At 49.0% G+C, this 14,358-nt stretch overlaps 1 protein-coding gene across 3 annotated transcripts in view; it reads left to right on the top strand.

Annotated features, from left to right (window-relative positions):
- vps13d (vacuolar protein sorting 13 homolog D) overlaps window positions 1-14,358 on the top strand; it is a 70,555-nt gene that overhangs the window by 43,875 nt on the left and 12,322 nt on the right. For all 3 annotated transcript variants that reach the window (XM_064297965.1, XM_064297967.1, XM_064297966.1), the window contains 8 exons: window positions 148-297; window positions 574-723; window positions 1,581-1,677; window positions 2,735-2,883; window positions 3,881-4,015; window positions 4,346-4,513; window positions 10,694-10,826; window positions 12,386-12,581. In XM_064297965.1, coding sequence (XP_064154035.1) covers window positions 148-297; window positions 574-723; window positions 1,581-1,677; window positions 2,735-2,883; window positions 3,881-4,015; window positions 4,346-4,513; window positions 10,694-10,826; window positions 12,386-12,581 — 1,178 coding nt within the window. The remainder of the gene's footprint in view (window positions 1-147; window positions 298-573; window positions 724-1,580; window positions 1,678-2,734; window positions 2,884-3,880; window positions 4,016-4,345; window positions 4,514-10,693; window positions 10,827-12,385; window positions 12,582-14,358) is intronic.

The following is a 14,358-nucleotide window of genomic DNA, read 5'->3' as shown; positions in this document are numbered from 1 at the left end:
TGAACTTTGCCCATTTTCCATTTTCCTGCTCTCGTATGAAGACGGCGTTTCTGTAAAATGCACCAAACCAATAAAGCAGAACTGAAATGGAACTGAACGGATGCTGTGCCATTTGAACCCACATGTAACCTTGTCTTTGTGGGCCAGCTGCTGGTGAACCTGGAGGAGGGAGTGGGGATCTCCCTGGTCAACAAGCTGCCCGAGGAGCTGGTGTTCACCACCCTGTCCGGCATCGACGTCCACTTCACCCGCACCGCCGCCAGCGAGGTTCTGGAGCTCAGCGTGCAGAACATCCAGGTTTCCTTTCATCCGTTTATCATTTATTTCAGATTTTTTCATCAATCAGCAGTTTTAGAGTTGTCAGTGACCAGAAATGTTATTTAAAAACATTGAATTTCATTGCTGTCACAATATCAAAAACATGGACATTGGTAAACAATGATTTTTTTTTTCATTATCAAAAGGGCATTCACTGTGAAGTACATTTCAGTAACTGTTTAGCATGTGCCTACAAATCCCAGCATGCCATTGTGCTCAGACCTGAATGCTTCCTGTCCTCTCTTTTGCTGTCAGGTGGATAACCAGCTCCTGGGCACCACCCAGCCGGTGATGCTGTGCGTGACGCCCAGCTCCAGCGAGAGCAGCACCGTGGAAACAGGCCCCGCCCTGGAGGTGAACGCTGTGAAGGTGCCCAGCAGCCTCATGCTGACTGACCTGTTCAAGGTGAGATTGACAAAAAAAAAATCCAGGTACAGTCTGATCCGAACCAAATGCAATGGGATCTGCGCTGGTTCTCATAGAGTCTGGTCATGGGTGATTTTTTAAATGCGTTTTAGGCATTTTACCAATGCTGTTAGCCAGAGCAATTTACACAGATTACCTCCTTTTTATATACAGTCCATTTATACAGCTCAATATTTATTGACGTAATTTTGGTTAAGAGCTTTGCTCTATGGTACATTGACAGTATCCAGCCTTGGAATCGATCGTGCAACCTTGGAGTTCCAAGCCTAGCTCTCTTACATTATGGTCAGAAAAGAGTGCTTATGTTGCACACTTGGGCTGACATCAGAGGCTGCATTTTATACATGCTGCATTTTATTATTATTATTATTATTATTGTTGTTTCTTTTCTGTTTGGTGGACACAGAGTGACCGGCTTTAAAAAGAAATCTTATTGTATTCAGCCTTTACTTAGGCTATTTGCTCCTTTGGTCTAGAATGACTATGAGCTATAGGTACAACAGCAAAATTATGTTTACTGCCATGTTGATCCCTAATGTGACCTGTAAGAGTTGACTTGCATCATACAACCATATTCCTAGTGTCCTACTGAATAACTGACCATGAAGCTCATTATAACATATCAGAATTTACGTTAGAATGGAGTGCTAGTTGTAGGACTGGTCCTGTGTGGAATCTGAAGAGGTAAGTCTTTAATGCGCTGTTGAAGCTAGCAAGCAGTTCTGGCAGTGTTAACTCCAGCGCACCTGTGAAATGAGCCAAAGGAGCAGCCTGATGAGTGTGCTGGTAAAGCTGGTTGCGGTTCACTGAAGCTGAAGGTGCGGTTCCCCTTTCAGCACCTGATGGTCACGGCTCGGCGGTTCACGGTCATCATCGAGGAGAAGCTCCTGCTGAAGCTGCTCAGCTTCTTCGGTTACGGCCAATCGGAGCCAGGTACGTCCGGCCCCAGAACGTTCCGGAAAGATCAAAGGGGACACGCCCGCACTGGCGTCTGGCGGCCATTTGGATATTTCACTGCTGTAGATCACGTTTGGTGCCAGGCGAACTTTCGATAAGGACAAACCCAGAGCAAGCCGCAGTTATTTTCGTTTTTTAACAGTGAGAAAACGTCACTGTTATAATATCGCAAAGCGCCCAAAATTGTGAACTCGTTTGGCAGAGAGCTCCTGTTTAAAGGGCAGTGAGGCTTTCCTTTGCAGTATGGGTGGCAGTTCTCTGTGCACATTAAAAGTGATAGAACTTTAGAAGGGTTTTACCAGCCCCTGCAATGTAGATTATTTATTAGGGGATGCACCGTAGCTCTCAGCTTTATGGCACATAATCTTGTTGAACACAATCCTTGCCTGAAGGAACAGGCTGGAACAGTCATGCCTGTTATGAGATTAATGTTTGAAAGTGCAATGTTTTCTTGTGAAAGGCTAGTCTGCTTGTTTACCTGATGTGTGTATCTGAACTTTAATTAAATTGATTAATTACTGTTACAACACAGGTAGTTTTTTTTGTTGCTGTTGTAATATTGGTGTTTTTGTCAAATAGGTATGTCAGGTGTGTATGTGTGTATGTGCCTGCCTGTGTGTATATGTGTGTGTGCATGTCTATGTGTGTATGTGCGTGTGTGTGTACGTGTATCAATGCATGCTTATATGTGTGTATGTGCTCGTATGTGTGCATGTGTATGTATATTTGTGTGTGTATGTGCATGTGTGGTTATATGTGTGTGTGTGTATGTATGCGTGTATGTGCATGGGCATGTATGAGTACTTATATGTGTGTGTATGTATGTGCGCATGTGTGTATGTGTATGGTCATGTATGTGTGCTCATACGCATGTGTATGTGCATATGCCTGTATGTGTGCTTAAACGCATGTGTATGTATGTGTGCGTATGTGTGTATGTGCATGGTCGTGTATGTATGCTCATAGATTTGTGTCTGCATGTATGTGTGTGTACGTGTGCTTATACACTTGTGTCTGTATGTGCATTTCTCAGAAATGGAGAAGCTGGATGAGAGTCTTTATGAGAAGCCCAGCGAGGACGGGGGGGCTCTGAAGCGGTACTACTTTGAGAACCTGAAAATCAGCCTGCCCCAGGTCAAGCTGAGCGTCTTCACCTCGCACAAGCTCCCTCCAGACCTGAAGGTACCGCCCCCCTCCCCCCCCAACAGGCCCCAGAGCCACTGAACCCTAACGCTACCTGCCTCTCTGCTCATTTACATGCACCCAGTAATGCAATTACTGTTAATATGGAGATTAAGACACGGTGTGATTAAGCCATTTGCATGTGTCTGCAAAACAAGCGCGTCCCTAATTCTCCCCGAAGACACATGACTGTGCTTCTCACTGATTTGAACTCTGCATGATTTTGTTTTAGAAATTCCTTTTAACCCAGTGGATGTATCGGTGCTTCTCTTATCTGCCACAGAGGGGTGCACTTGCTTTGCCGTTCTGCTTCCTGTGGTTTTGACGATGAAGCAGCGTGAACTCATTTGCTTGTTATTTGAATCTGCCTTCATTTCAGTTTCATTCTCATGGTGGCTTTTATTTATCACGGATACCTTTTCATATCATTTAAAAATGAACACCGTTTTACAGTTTTGTGAACCACATTTTTACTGAGTTCTCTATGACGTATCAAGTCATTGTAAAAAGGAATATAATTTATTTGCTTGCAGTATTTTACTGTTTTTCAGCAGGCAAAGCGGTGCAGAGTGTTTTCCCCATTTAGGTTTTGAAGGCCAGTGCCTTTTTGACCTCTGTGAATATTGAATGTCATGTTGTTGTTTTAAGTCAGTTTGTGAGGGCTTGTGACATTGCTCAGGAAGTGTGGCATGAAACCCCTGACCTGCACTGTTGTAAGAAAAGAAATTGTGTAAACTGATTTTTTGTTTTGCTTTTTTACTACACACGCTTCTGTAAAGCACTACATTGTAAAATATTTTATGGTAAATAATAACTAAGTGAACCTGTTCTAGTTCCTTGATAATGTCTTGTAATTCCATAAACGTATTTGCCTGAACGAGTGTTGAATTTGAAACAGATCTGGCTGCATTGAGACCCATTTGATAGTGGTAGTGTGGACCCTGCTCGTTCCACACGGCTGGGCTACAGAGTGACGTCTATGGTGTGTCCTCCGCAGGCCCTGAAGGGGACCCTGGGAATCCTCCTCATCCGGTTCGAGGACGCTGTCATCAACATGTATCCCTACACCCGGGTGCACCCGTACGAGACGCAGGAGATCATCATCAACGACGTGCTGAAGCACTTCAGAGAGGTCGGCCCTAGGCTGCCGTTTCCCAGCATGCATTTCACCTGCCACTCTGCACCTGCTCCAGGTCGAATGGGGCATAGTGCCATGGCTTATCAGTCCCAATTAATAATCATAATCATCATGATAATAAGTAGAAGAAGAATAAATACATGCGAAAACAATGTCATATGATCTTTTCTTAATTTTGTGCTGTCTTCAGTTATTGCACTCCAACAACAAGGCCTGCTGGGGTATTCTGATTGAGACTGGTACAGAATGCACCTTTAGGGTTTACCGGATTTACTCGTGTTCTCTTGCTCTCCCTCCCTCTCTCTCTCCGTTGGACTCTGACAGGAGCTGATCAGTCAGGCGGCTCAGATTCTGGGGTCGGTGGATTTCCTGGGGAACCCCATGGGTCTCCTCAATGACGTCACCGAAGGCGTTTCTGAGCTCATCAAGTACGGCAACGTGGGCGGGCTCATCCGGAACGTCACGCACGGGGTCTCCAACTCGGCCGCCAAGGTAAAGGGCCCAGCGCTTCGCGCACGTGTTCGGGTACATGCTACCCTAACCCTAACACTCATTAGTCCCCACACGTATCGACCGTTGTGCCTCACACCTCAGCCCTCACACTTTGTTCTGCGGGCTCTCCTGTCCCAGTATGCTCCTCTGTACGAGGCCATCTGAGGCTGAGAACAGCTGCTCAGGCCAGAGTTGTCCTCACACCGAGCGACTACACAGATGGTGTTTTAATAACACTCTCGCTGGTGAACATCCGTGCCTACCTGCTCTGCATTTGGACATCTGCTTAGGGAAAAAAAAGAGAACGTGGCGCCTGCGTTTGAGTGTGAGAGACACGGCTGTGTGTGTCTGGAAGTTTATCTGTCGAGTTCCTGAGAACTGGGTTTATGTGAGCTCACTTTGGAGCGGCATGATTCTGCCTCACCCAGGAAAGGTGGAAGAACAGCACCGAGGGCTCAGGAACTGCCTCGGGTGATCTGACCAGGCGCCTGACACACCGCACTGCTGGCCGCACCAGGCCACACCCACACCGCGAGCGGGAACAAATACAGTAGCCAATCAAATATACGGTTTGCTTGAGTTCAGTTTAGTAGAGCTGGTTGGACCACATGATAAGTATCAAATTCAGTGAGAATCTCAGTTTTCATTGTAATAGGTCAAAAATAAAATAGGCTTCAAACCAGCTGGTGTGATGCAGAAGACATGATGGAGATGCAGCTCTTGAAAGGAATTGTTGCGACATGGCCAAAGAGAGCTAGCATCGTTGCGGGTTTATCTGGTACAAGCAAAAGGCAGTTACGTTTGTGGTTTATAGACATGGTTTCCGTTTGCAGTATAACCACACAGACCGCAGGTTGGACTTTGGCCTCCGGAAGAACCCAGACGGAGAGTCTGGTCGTGGAATTCTGGCCCCAGAGGGGAGACAGGCCGAGATCCTGCCAAAGCCATCACATGCAACCCCATCATGGGGCCAGTTTCAGCATGGGGCCAGTGCTTTTTACAGGGCCAGTTCCCTGTCAGGGGCCAATTCTCTGCATAAGGCCAGTTTGAGCATGGGGCCAGTTCCCTGTCCGGGACCTGTTCTCTGCACGAGGCCAATTCCCAGCGTGGGACCAGGTCTCTGCATGGGGCCAGTTCCCTGTCCGGGGCCAATTCTCAGCGCGGGGCCTGTTCTGTACCCAGTGGCAGCTCCCCTGTCCGGGGCAGCTTAGTGTCAGTCCCTCTCTTTTGTCCGGGTCCCCTTCCTGCTCTCTGCTCGCACGCTCGTTCGCTGCTCTTTGTGCCGGGGGTGGGGAGCGATGGCGCTCGCCGCGGTTGGCTAGGCGGGTCGGGTGCTGGCTGTTGACCGATTCTGGGACAGCCTCGTTCCTAGCGGTGCCAAGAGCCCTGTCATTTCTCTGACTAATGGCTTGGCCACCAGCGTTTCCTCCCAGAGTGCCAGTGTGGCTAGAGTGCTCCCTGCTCTTGCCCAGGCATGTGTACCTTTAGCTGCAATAACAATCCATAATCAACCAGTTAAGAAGATGCTGTGATACCTTTGTGTTCCAGTTTTCCCTTCCCTTGAAATGTCAGACATTTGCAACAGTCAGGCTTCTTCTTTCCCTCGTCTTTTCCATTCTTTCAGGGAAAACAAAGCGACCTTGTTGTTAAACTAGTAATTCATGTGCTCTCGTTCTGGAAAATGGCCGTCATCTAAAATGGAGCCACCGGGGGAAGTTTGGTAACCAAATGCTGATCCCAGTGCACATATTCAAAAAGCTCCCAGTGTTTCCCATAAAACGGTCCTGCCAGCACGTTTGGTCCGCCTCGTAAAGGTTCCACACCACAGCGTTTAATGGAAATTCACTCTTCTCTTTTTAAGATGCGTGTATTAAGTCCGCTGCCCAGTAGACCTTTAAATAGGTATGCTTAGGGCGTTGGCATCTCTCGTGCTTTCTCTCTGCTTCATAAGACATTGATTAAGCCCAGGCTTGGCAGTATGTGCCTGCGGCTCTGAGAACGCCGATCTCAACTCGAGTGGGACAACAACCTGTCAGATCAGTTGTTTCCGTGGTTACCTCTGGCATTCCTACACTACATTTCCCAGGGTTCTCTGGCTTTTGAACCTGGTTGCTGACGGTGCTCCCATCAGTCTGCATGCTTTTGTCCTGGAACAGCACGTCCTGCTCAAGTCATCCATGGTCTGTGGTGTGTGGCACAGGCGGGCGCCCAGAGAGCCCTTCCCATTGGCAATATGTGGCACGGTGACATATTAAATATTTATGGATGTGGTTTATAGCTTTACGCCCATCCCTAGCCTCAGGTGATATCTGCACCTCAGTCTCATTGTGGAGTACTGGAGGAGTGTTCCAGACTTCTATTTACGTTTGTCATCCCTAACACAAGTTGGAAGTGAACACGGTTTTCTATCTGTGAAAAATATAATTCGGGCATGCTTGAGGTTTACAACTGCTACGTGGTCTGTGGCCATTTCCTTGTGTCCGTGAGCTTGCTCTGTCCTTTAACTTTGGCCTTGTTGTTTCAAGACTAAAACAGAACCTCTTTCATTTCAGACCGGTCCTCCACCACCTATTTATGAGAATCCAATCCCTCCTCTCTGTCCACACAGTGCCCCAAAACCTTTCGTAATACCCCCCCACCCCCCCACCCCGGACCCCCGTGCTTCAGCACAAGGGTGGTAGGCCGTAAACTTGAAAGCATTCTCACTCCCTCCCCGTCTCTCCCCTGGGAGTTTGTCCTGTTAAGTACATTGGTTTAGTTTTGCGGAAAAGGCAAAAAAAAAAAGCCTGTGAGGGGGGAGGAGGAAGAGGGAGGGAGGGGGGGGGGGAGGAGTGGGAGCAGAGCTGCCCTTCAGATGAACCCACGGGGGATGTCGCTCAGCAGGGTCATCCCAAGTTCAGGCCTCCCTCTCCGGCTGTGCGAGCCGTGCGCGCCGCTGGGGAGGGCCGGGGAGGAGGAGCGGGGAGGGCAGCGGAGGAGGCGCGGGGCTGGGAGCAGCCTGTTTACACAGCGCGGGGAGTCCAGCGGCGCTCTCCGGCCCTGTCCTGTAACGCAAGCCCACTTCCAGCAGGCACCTGCTGGGCCCGAGGGGGGTGTTCACTGGGCAAAGTCAGGTCAGCTGGGGGGGGGGGTGAGAGGCACACTTTACTGCCTGATATATCGGACAGATGGGCGAAAGCCCCGCGCTGGAACCCGTCCCGAGGGCGGAGCGGCGCGGAGCGGCGCGGAGCTGCGGGCCGGAGGGTCGGCTTGGTGCTGGAGAGGCGCTGGGAACGTTTGTCTGTTTTTATTCCGTGCATGCGTGTCCGTGTGTAAGCCACCGCAGCTGTTCAGGGCATTCCGCAGCCTCGCAGTCCAGTTTCACAGATTCCAAAGCCGCTGTAAACTTAGAAGAAAGGGCTCATAGATTGGTCATGGGAATAAGCTTTCCCCCAGAATTCCACAGAAATCTCACTTGATTCTTAGCGTGATCTCGATTTTCTGTATGTTGTGCACTAGTTTGACTAGACACGTGAATTAATTACTGAGTTAAATTGATAAAATTGGAGAAAGAAGTAATTACAGAACTGTCTATGTGCGCTCTTATATTAAGTTTACTCTGCTTTGAAAGTTCATAAACTTGTTTTAATTAGGCGGTACTTGTCCCTGTTGAGGGCCCCTTTGAACTGTTCAAAAGGCTTGCTGAGCAACAGGGGTGGTGAGGAGGACACAGTGACAGACAGCGTGGCCAAAGAGACTGCCAGAGCCTTTGATTGAGACAAATGAGGGGCAATCAGTCACTCGGCACAAGAGAACCAGTCAGCCAGGATGGCCGGCTAATCAGGCAGTTCACACAGGCAGCCCTGTGGGGGTCCTTTGACAGGTTAAGTAGTCCGTCAGGAGCGCAGAGCCTGGTGCAGGGTGGTAGGGAGCTAATGAGCTTCGTTGGGTGGTAATTAGGGGTCCACAACGGGGAGATAGACTCGACGGCATAGCAGTACAGATGTAGTGGCCTACAGACTATAGTTCTGAACTTCTTTTTAAATAAACAGCATTTTAAATAAAATAAGTTTATTTTCTTGGTTCGCATCCTTTATGGATCAGATCAAAAAATCTTTGTTTTATTTTAAACGCAGCTACGGTCTAGTAGCCATAACCCAATGCATCTGTTAGTGCCTACATCGAAGCTGACCTGGTTAAAGTGCACATCTCATATAAACTTTGCAATAGGGTGACATAGCTCAGGAGGTAAGACCGATTGTCTGGCAGTCGGAGGGTTGCCGGTTCAAACCCCGCCCTGGGCGTGTCGAAGTGTCCTTGAGCAAGACACCTAACCCCTAACTGCTCTGGCGAATGAGAGGCATCAATTGTAAAGCGCTTTGGATAAAAGCGCTATATAAATGCAGTCCATTTACCATATGACCATTAAATGACTCTACTAGGGTGTGAATCAACATGTTCTGACAGTGCAACCCCAAGTGCATGACCCACAGTAGACTTATTTGTAGGTTTGAGTAATTCAGGTGTAAGCACACCGTGTGAAACGCCTTGGCTTGCCAGCGGCAGATTTCACTCATCTGTGGTTTTCATTTTGTATAGCCTACCATTTTACCAACCGCGGCATTAAGTTTTATGTATCCACAGTTCAGCCAGAGATAATGAAATAGTTCTTCAATATTAAAATAAATGTATATATCTGGAGACCTAAACAGGGCTCTGTGCTGACATTTTTTCCAGGGAGCACACATCAATTTTCAGGACCAAGTCGTCCTTAAAAGGGAGCAATGTAGAATCCTAGACCTGCAGCATGTCCACTCCAGCTACTTAGAAAGGAAGTTGGATGTTACTGTGGCATGTGGCTGTCACATGGAGCACGACATACTGTAATACTGACGTTTTTGCCTAGCTTTTTTGGAAATGTTATTGACTTCTCTTATCTACTCAACTAACGGCTATACCTTATTTTAATGCGTTGCTAGCATTCACACATGACCACAGCAGTAGCTGTTGTTTGAACAAGCGCCTGCAAGATGCTTGAGAAGAGCTAAAGCTGGAATGGAAGTAGATCCAAGTGCGCTGTGTAGCTAGTTGGAAAAACGTACCATTTATCTGATGTATGTGGTCCGTTTGCCTTTTTTTGTTGTTGTCGCAAGAAATGGCGTAGCCGGATGGATGTCTTGGTGAAACGAGTTGTTTCACGTCCTAGATCTGTGGATGTTATGACTGTACACACTTAAGGTCAAAACGGAACCTTTCCATAAAAGTTATGAGGCTTTGAGTCGGCGGATTGCCAGAGCAACTTTTCCGTAATGCTGTCTCTGGCTCTCGTTCACGACAAGATTTTGGAACAACATGGGCTCTGTCTGCATGTTGGAAAAGGGTCACTGACAGGTCTGGACAGGTGGACTTGGGCCCTGAATCAACACCGCCCGTTTCCTGTAAATACAGCAGCTGCAAGGGGGGGGGGGCGCCCCAGTTTCTTTTGGCGTGTGTAAGAAGGTCCCTTACATCAGAAATATCGAGCCTTCTTAGTGTAATAATCATTTTAGCTATTATAAAGCCATTATCCAGGGTTCCGAAGAGCAGGTCAGCCTTTATCTTTATGATCTTGATGAAGTATGAGTTTTTCTTTGTTTTCTTTTTTAATAGCCCGGGGAAATGCCTCATGTTTAATTTCCAAACCGAGTTAATGGACTCTGAACACTCTGCTGACTGTGATTCAGTGCTGAACTCACGACTTGGATTTGGGGCTCTGCGTCTTTTGTCAGTGTTGACAGAAACAAGTTAACCCCAGTAGCTTCTCAGAAATTGCTCTGAGAAGCACAAGACTACACACTTAATGTACAGTTTCATTACTGCTGTTTGTTTCTCAAAGAACAGCTCTTCAGTTCAGCTCTGTTGGGACCTGCTTACTTTCTCCTTCCACTCTTGGTGATGTTGTCACTAAGCATGAAATTAGTTCGGAGCTAACGGGTGCTGTGGAAGAGTCTTTCAGAGCTGACCTCTTGTGTGCAGTTTTGGTGTTGGGTCGTATTGTGCACACTGGGCTGGTTTATGAGATATGCTGGTTTCATAACTGCAGCAGCCTCCATTTGAGTAAATGAGAGAGCAGCGGTGTTCTGTGTTCGTTGGGCTGAGTCGTCCTCATGGCCTACAGAGAAGAAGCATAGGGGAAAAACAGGCCTTTCTCTGTGCCTTCAGTTTGCAGGAACCTTGTCAGACGGTCTTGGAAAGACCATGGACAACCGGCACCAGAGCGAGAGGGAGTACATCCGTTACCATGGAGCCACCAGCGGGGAGCACCTGGTGGCCGGGATCCACGGACTGGCTCATGGTACGGAATCTTTTAAGTTAGTGTGTGTGTGTGTGTGTGTGTGTGAGAGAGTGCGTGTGTGTGACTAACTGCTCTGGATTCTAATGTGTTGTAATGTCTGACTACCCTACATTATATGCTCAGCTAAGGGATGGAAGACCACAACAATTGCAAATGATCAGAGATCCCTTTTAAATGATATTTGAATGCTTATAGATGCCCTGCAGGCGTCTATGCCATGCTGAGAGGAGAGACTGTCCCTTTCTCTGTCCCACAACAAACACGCTCCATCTCTCTATCCCTTTACTGCACAGTGCAGTGATAAAAAGGAACTGGCAGTGGAATTGACCTTTCTCGTGTTACGGATGTGGAGAAATGGCTCTGCGTGCTTAATTTCTGCGGCTTGTACAGTAAGACAGGGAAACCGTGGAACGCGTTTGGCCGTGGGGTTCTTTCTCCGTTTTGCCCGTTTCAGTGCAAACATTTAGACAATCGAAACTTGTTATTTTAAATGACTTGCTGTGCCACAAGAACTGTTTGAAACTGGGAAACCGGGACCTTGTGCTTTCTTCCAAAGGGGAATAGTGTCAGTAAAAACTATTTTCTCAACCTTTTTGTGACGTCTGTTGTCTCAGTACCCGGTGGATTATAGTCCTTCCCTTGGAGACACGTTGCACGACTGCATTATGTAAATCCTTTAATTAGTCTGTGTCTCTGGCTCATGAAGTCAGTTTTGTTTCTGGAGAGTTCTCTTCCCTCAAAGTGGCGTCCTTGTTGGCAGTTTTGTTCAACAGAAATGTAAACACAGGATTGCTGTTGTGGAGAGAGATGATTGCGTGGGCTCCTAGTCTCAACCACCTGTGCATCACTTCTTCCATTACTTCTCATATCATAACATGGGAAATATTTCAGTGTGATGTTTTATTCATCCTATTGTAATGCATTAGTGTCGGGCTTCTGAACGTGTAATAAAAGGTCAAGTATGATGCCACACAAGTGTTGGCATGAAGCTCTGGGCTGAACTGTTTTGGGATTCCCTGCCAACTTCTCTTTATCGTTAAAAAAGTATTATGTGGTTGAGCTTTAACAGGATGGATGGATTTTACCTTTTACCATGGTCAGATATAGGACTAAACCAGCATTAATGTATGCAGCTGTCTATAAAACTGGTTGTAACAAAAACCAGCATACAGATTGCCCCTCCAGGACTGGTGCTGTAGACCCCTGGAGTATGGAGTAATGTGGTTTGAGGGTGTTAACGTGGGTTTATGCCTTGTGCAGTGTATTTGGGGACTGACTGTTCAGGACTGGTGCTGTAGACCCCTGGTCTATGGAGTAATGTGGTTTGAGGTTTGCTAACATGGGTTTATGCCTTGTGCAGTGTATTTGCGGACTGACTGTTCAGGCCTAGTCCTGTAGACCCCTGGAGTATGGAGTAATGTGGTTTGAGGGTGTTAACGTGGGTTTATGCCTTGTGCAGGGTATTTGGGGGCTGGCTGCTCAGGCCTAGTCCTGTAGACCCCTGGAGTATGGAGTAATGTGGTTTGAGGGTGTTAACGTGGGTTTGTGCCTTTGGGCAGGCATCATTGGTGGCCTCACCAGCGTCATCACATCCACGGTGGAGGGCGTCAAGACTGAGGGCGGGGTCAGTGGCTTCTTCTCTGGCCTGGGGAAAGGCCTGGTCGGCACGGTGACCAAACCGGTGGCAGGAGCCTTGGACTTTGCCTCGGAGACGGCCCAGACCGTCCGGGACATGGCCAGCCTGAGCAACCACAGGTAAGGATGGGGTTGGGGTGGGGTGGAGCAGGGGCGGAGTCCCTCTGCATCCCGCCTGTCACTTTAATTCTGGCCCAGTGTGAAAGAGGCAGGGTTCATGAACCTGAAATGGGGTGGAGCTATTGCATGTCATCCCTAACCGATTAGAAGTTTTAAGCTATGAGGCTATGGATAGCAAAAATAAGTTTTTAATTAGCGCACTTAGCCAATGGCTGAAGCCTGTGATCGTCAGCATCTGGAGCGCCGCGCATTATCAGGGTTCATGAGGCCTCAGCCGCGGTATGTGTGTTTCCATTTATGTTTTATTATTTCTTGTTAAGCTGGATTCACATGCTGGAGAACAATGGTACTAATTCAGGATTCTTCTAAGGGCAAAGTTGAGGGCACCAATCCAGTGTGAGAAAATGTTTTCCAAATAAAATGCGTCAGATCTGGCTTCCAGGGAAAAATACCAAGATGCTGATCCTGTGAAGTTCTTCCACTGCGACGACAAAATGTCATATAAGGACTGACCTCTTCTCTGGCCTCCATCAAGGGGGGAGCGGGGAAGGATGAAAGAAAAACGCTTGTAACAGCTTTGCCGTCTCTGCGTTGTGTTATGTTGCTGTGTTGTTTCGGCTGGATGTAGGTGTGAGGTTTAATTACGTGGAGCTTTTGCCAGCGTCATCTGCTTCCCCTTACGGGACGGCTGCGGGGGAGAGGGCGGGCGGGCGCGTCATCGAAATCACGAAACGGCTCCTCGGCCGGCCGCGGCCTTTAATCTCGCGTCTGTAGGTGGCGCCGGCCGATCGGGTTGCGGTCTCGTTTACGGGCAGCTGCGGTTCAGGGCCCGGTCAGGGTGCGCGCGGCCCTCCTTTAGGTGTCCCGCGGCCCCGCCCCGCTGTCGGACGGGGGTGCGTTTGTTTTCCGCGCGGCGTATCGCGTAGCCTGTTAAAAAAGGGACTCCCTGCCGGCCGGAGCGGGGCGTTTCCGCGTCGTTAGGGAATCTTACACTCCGCGCGGCGACGCGGCGCACGGGGGGGGGGGGGCTCTCGTAAACCCCACCTGCGCTTTAATGGCGGGAGCCGCCCGGGTCCGGTTGCGCTCTAATTAGCGTCTAAAGCCGGGCCGGTAACGATCCCGACCGCGGCACAATGGGCTCGCGTAACTCTTACCTGCGGCGGTAAAAGCAGGGGGGTCGCGGGGGCTCCCCCCGGCCCCGGCTAGGGCCCGGAGAACCTGCTGAACCCCGCTGCCCTGCCCCCCGGTCGTGTTACAGGAGGCGTCTGGCGTGCGGGGCTGTTAGCGCAGCGTTAGCGTTAGCACACGTACGAGGTGAGAGCGGGACCAGCAGGGTTTCCAGTCCAGCGCGGATGGGGAAGGGGGGGCGAGGTGTGTGCAGGAGAGGGACCTCCCGGTGAACTGTGCTGCTGTGAGTTTGTCCACCGGGGGGGGCGGGGAACGGAGACGGGGGCGGGCTGGAGGGGGGGAGTGGGGGGGGGCGCTGGAGCGTGCCTGCAGCAGCGTGTCCCGGGAGTTCAGCCAGAGTTCACTCAGAGAATGTGCAGGATTCACTGCCTGCAGAGGCACCGGCCTGCCAGAGACACACACACACACACACACACACACACACACGTACTCACAAATACACACTTACACACACACGTACTCACAAATACACACTTACACACGGACTCACAAATACACACTTACACACAAACACACACACACACACGTACTCACAAATACACACACACACACACTCACAAATACACACTTACACACGGACTCACAAATA

This window comes from Anguilla rostrata, chromosome 11, assembly GCF_018555375.3.
Source record: "Anguilla rostrata isolate EN2019 chromosome 11, ASM1855537v3, whole genome shotgun sequence".
Lineage (NCBI taxonomy): Eukaryota > Metazoa > Chordata > Actinopteri > Anguilliformes > Anguillidae > Anguilla > Anguilla rostrata.
The sequence above is the reverse complement of the archived record's forward strand: the minus strand, read 5'-3'. Positions and strand labels throughout refer to the sequence as shown.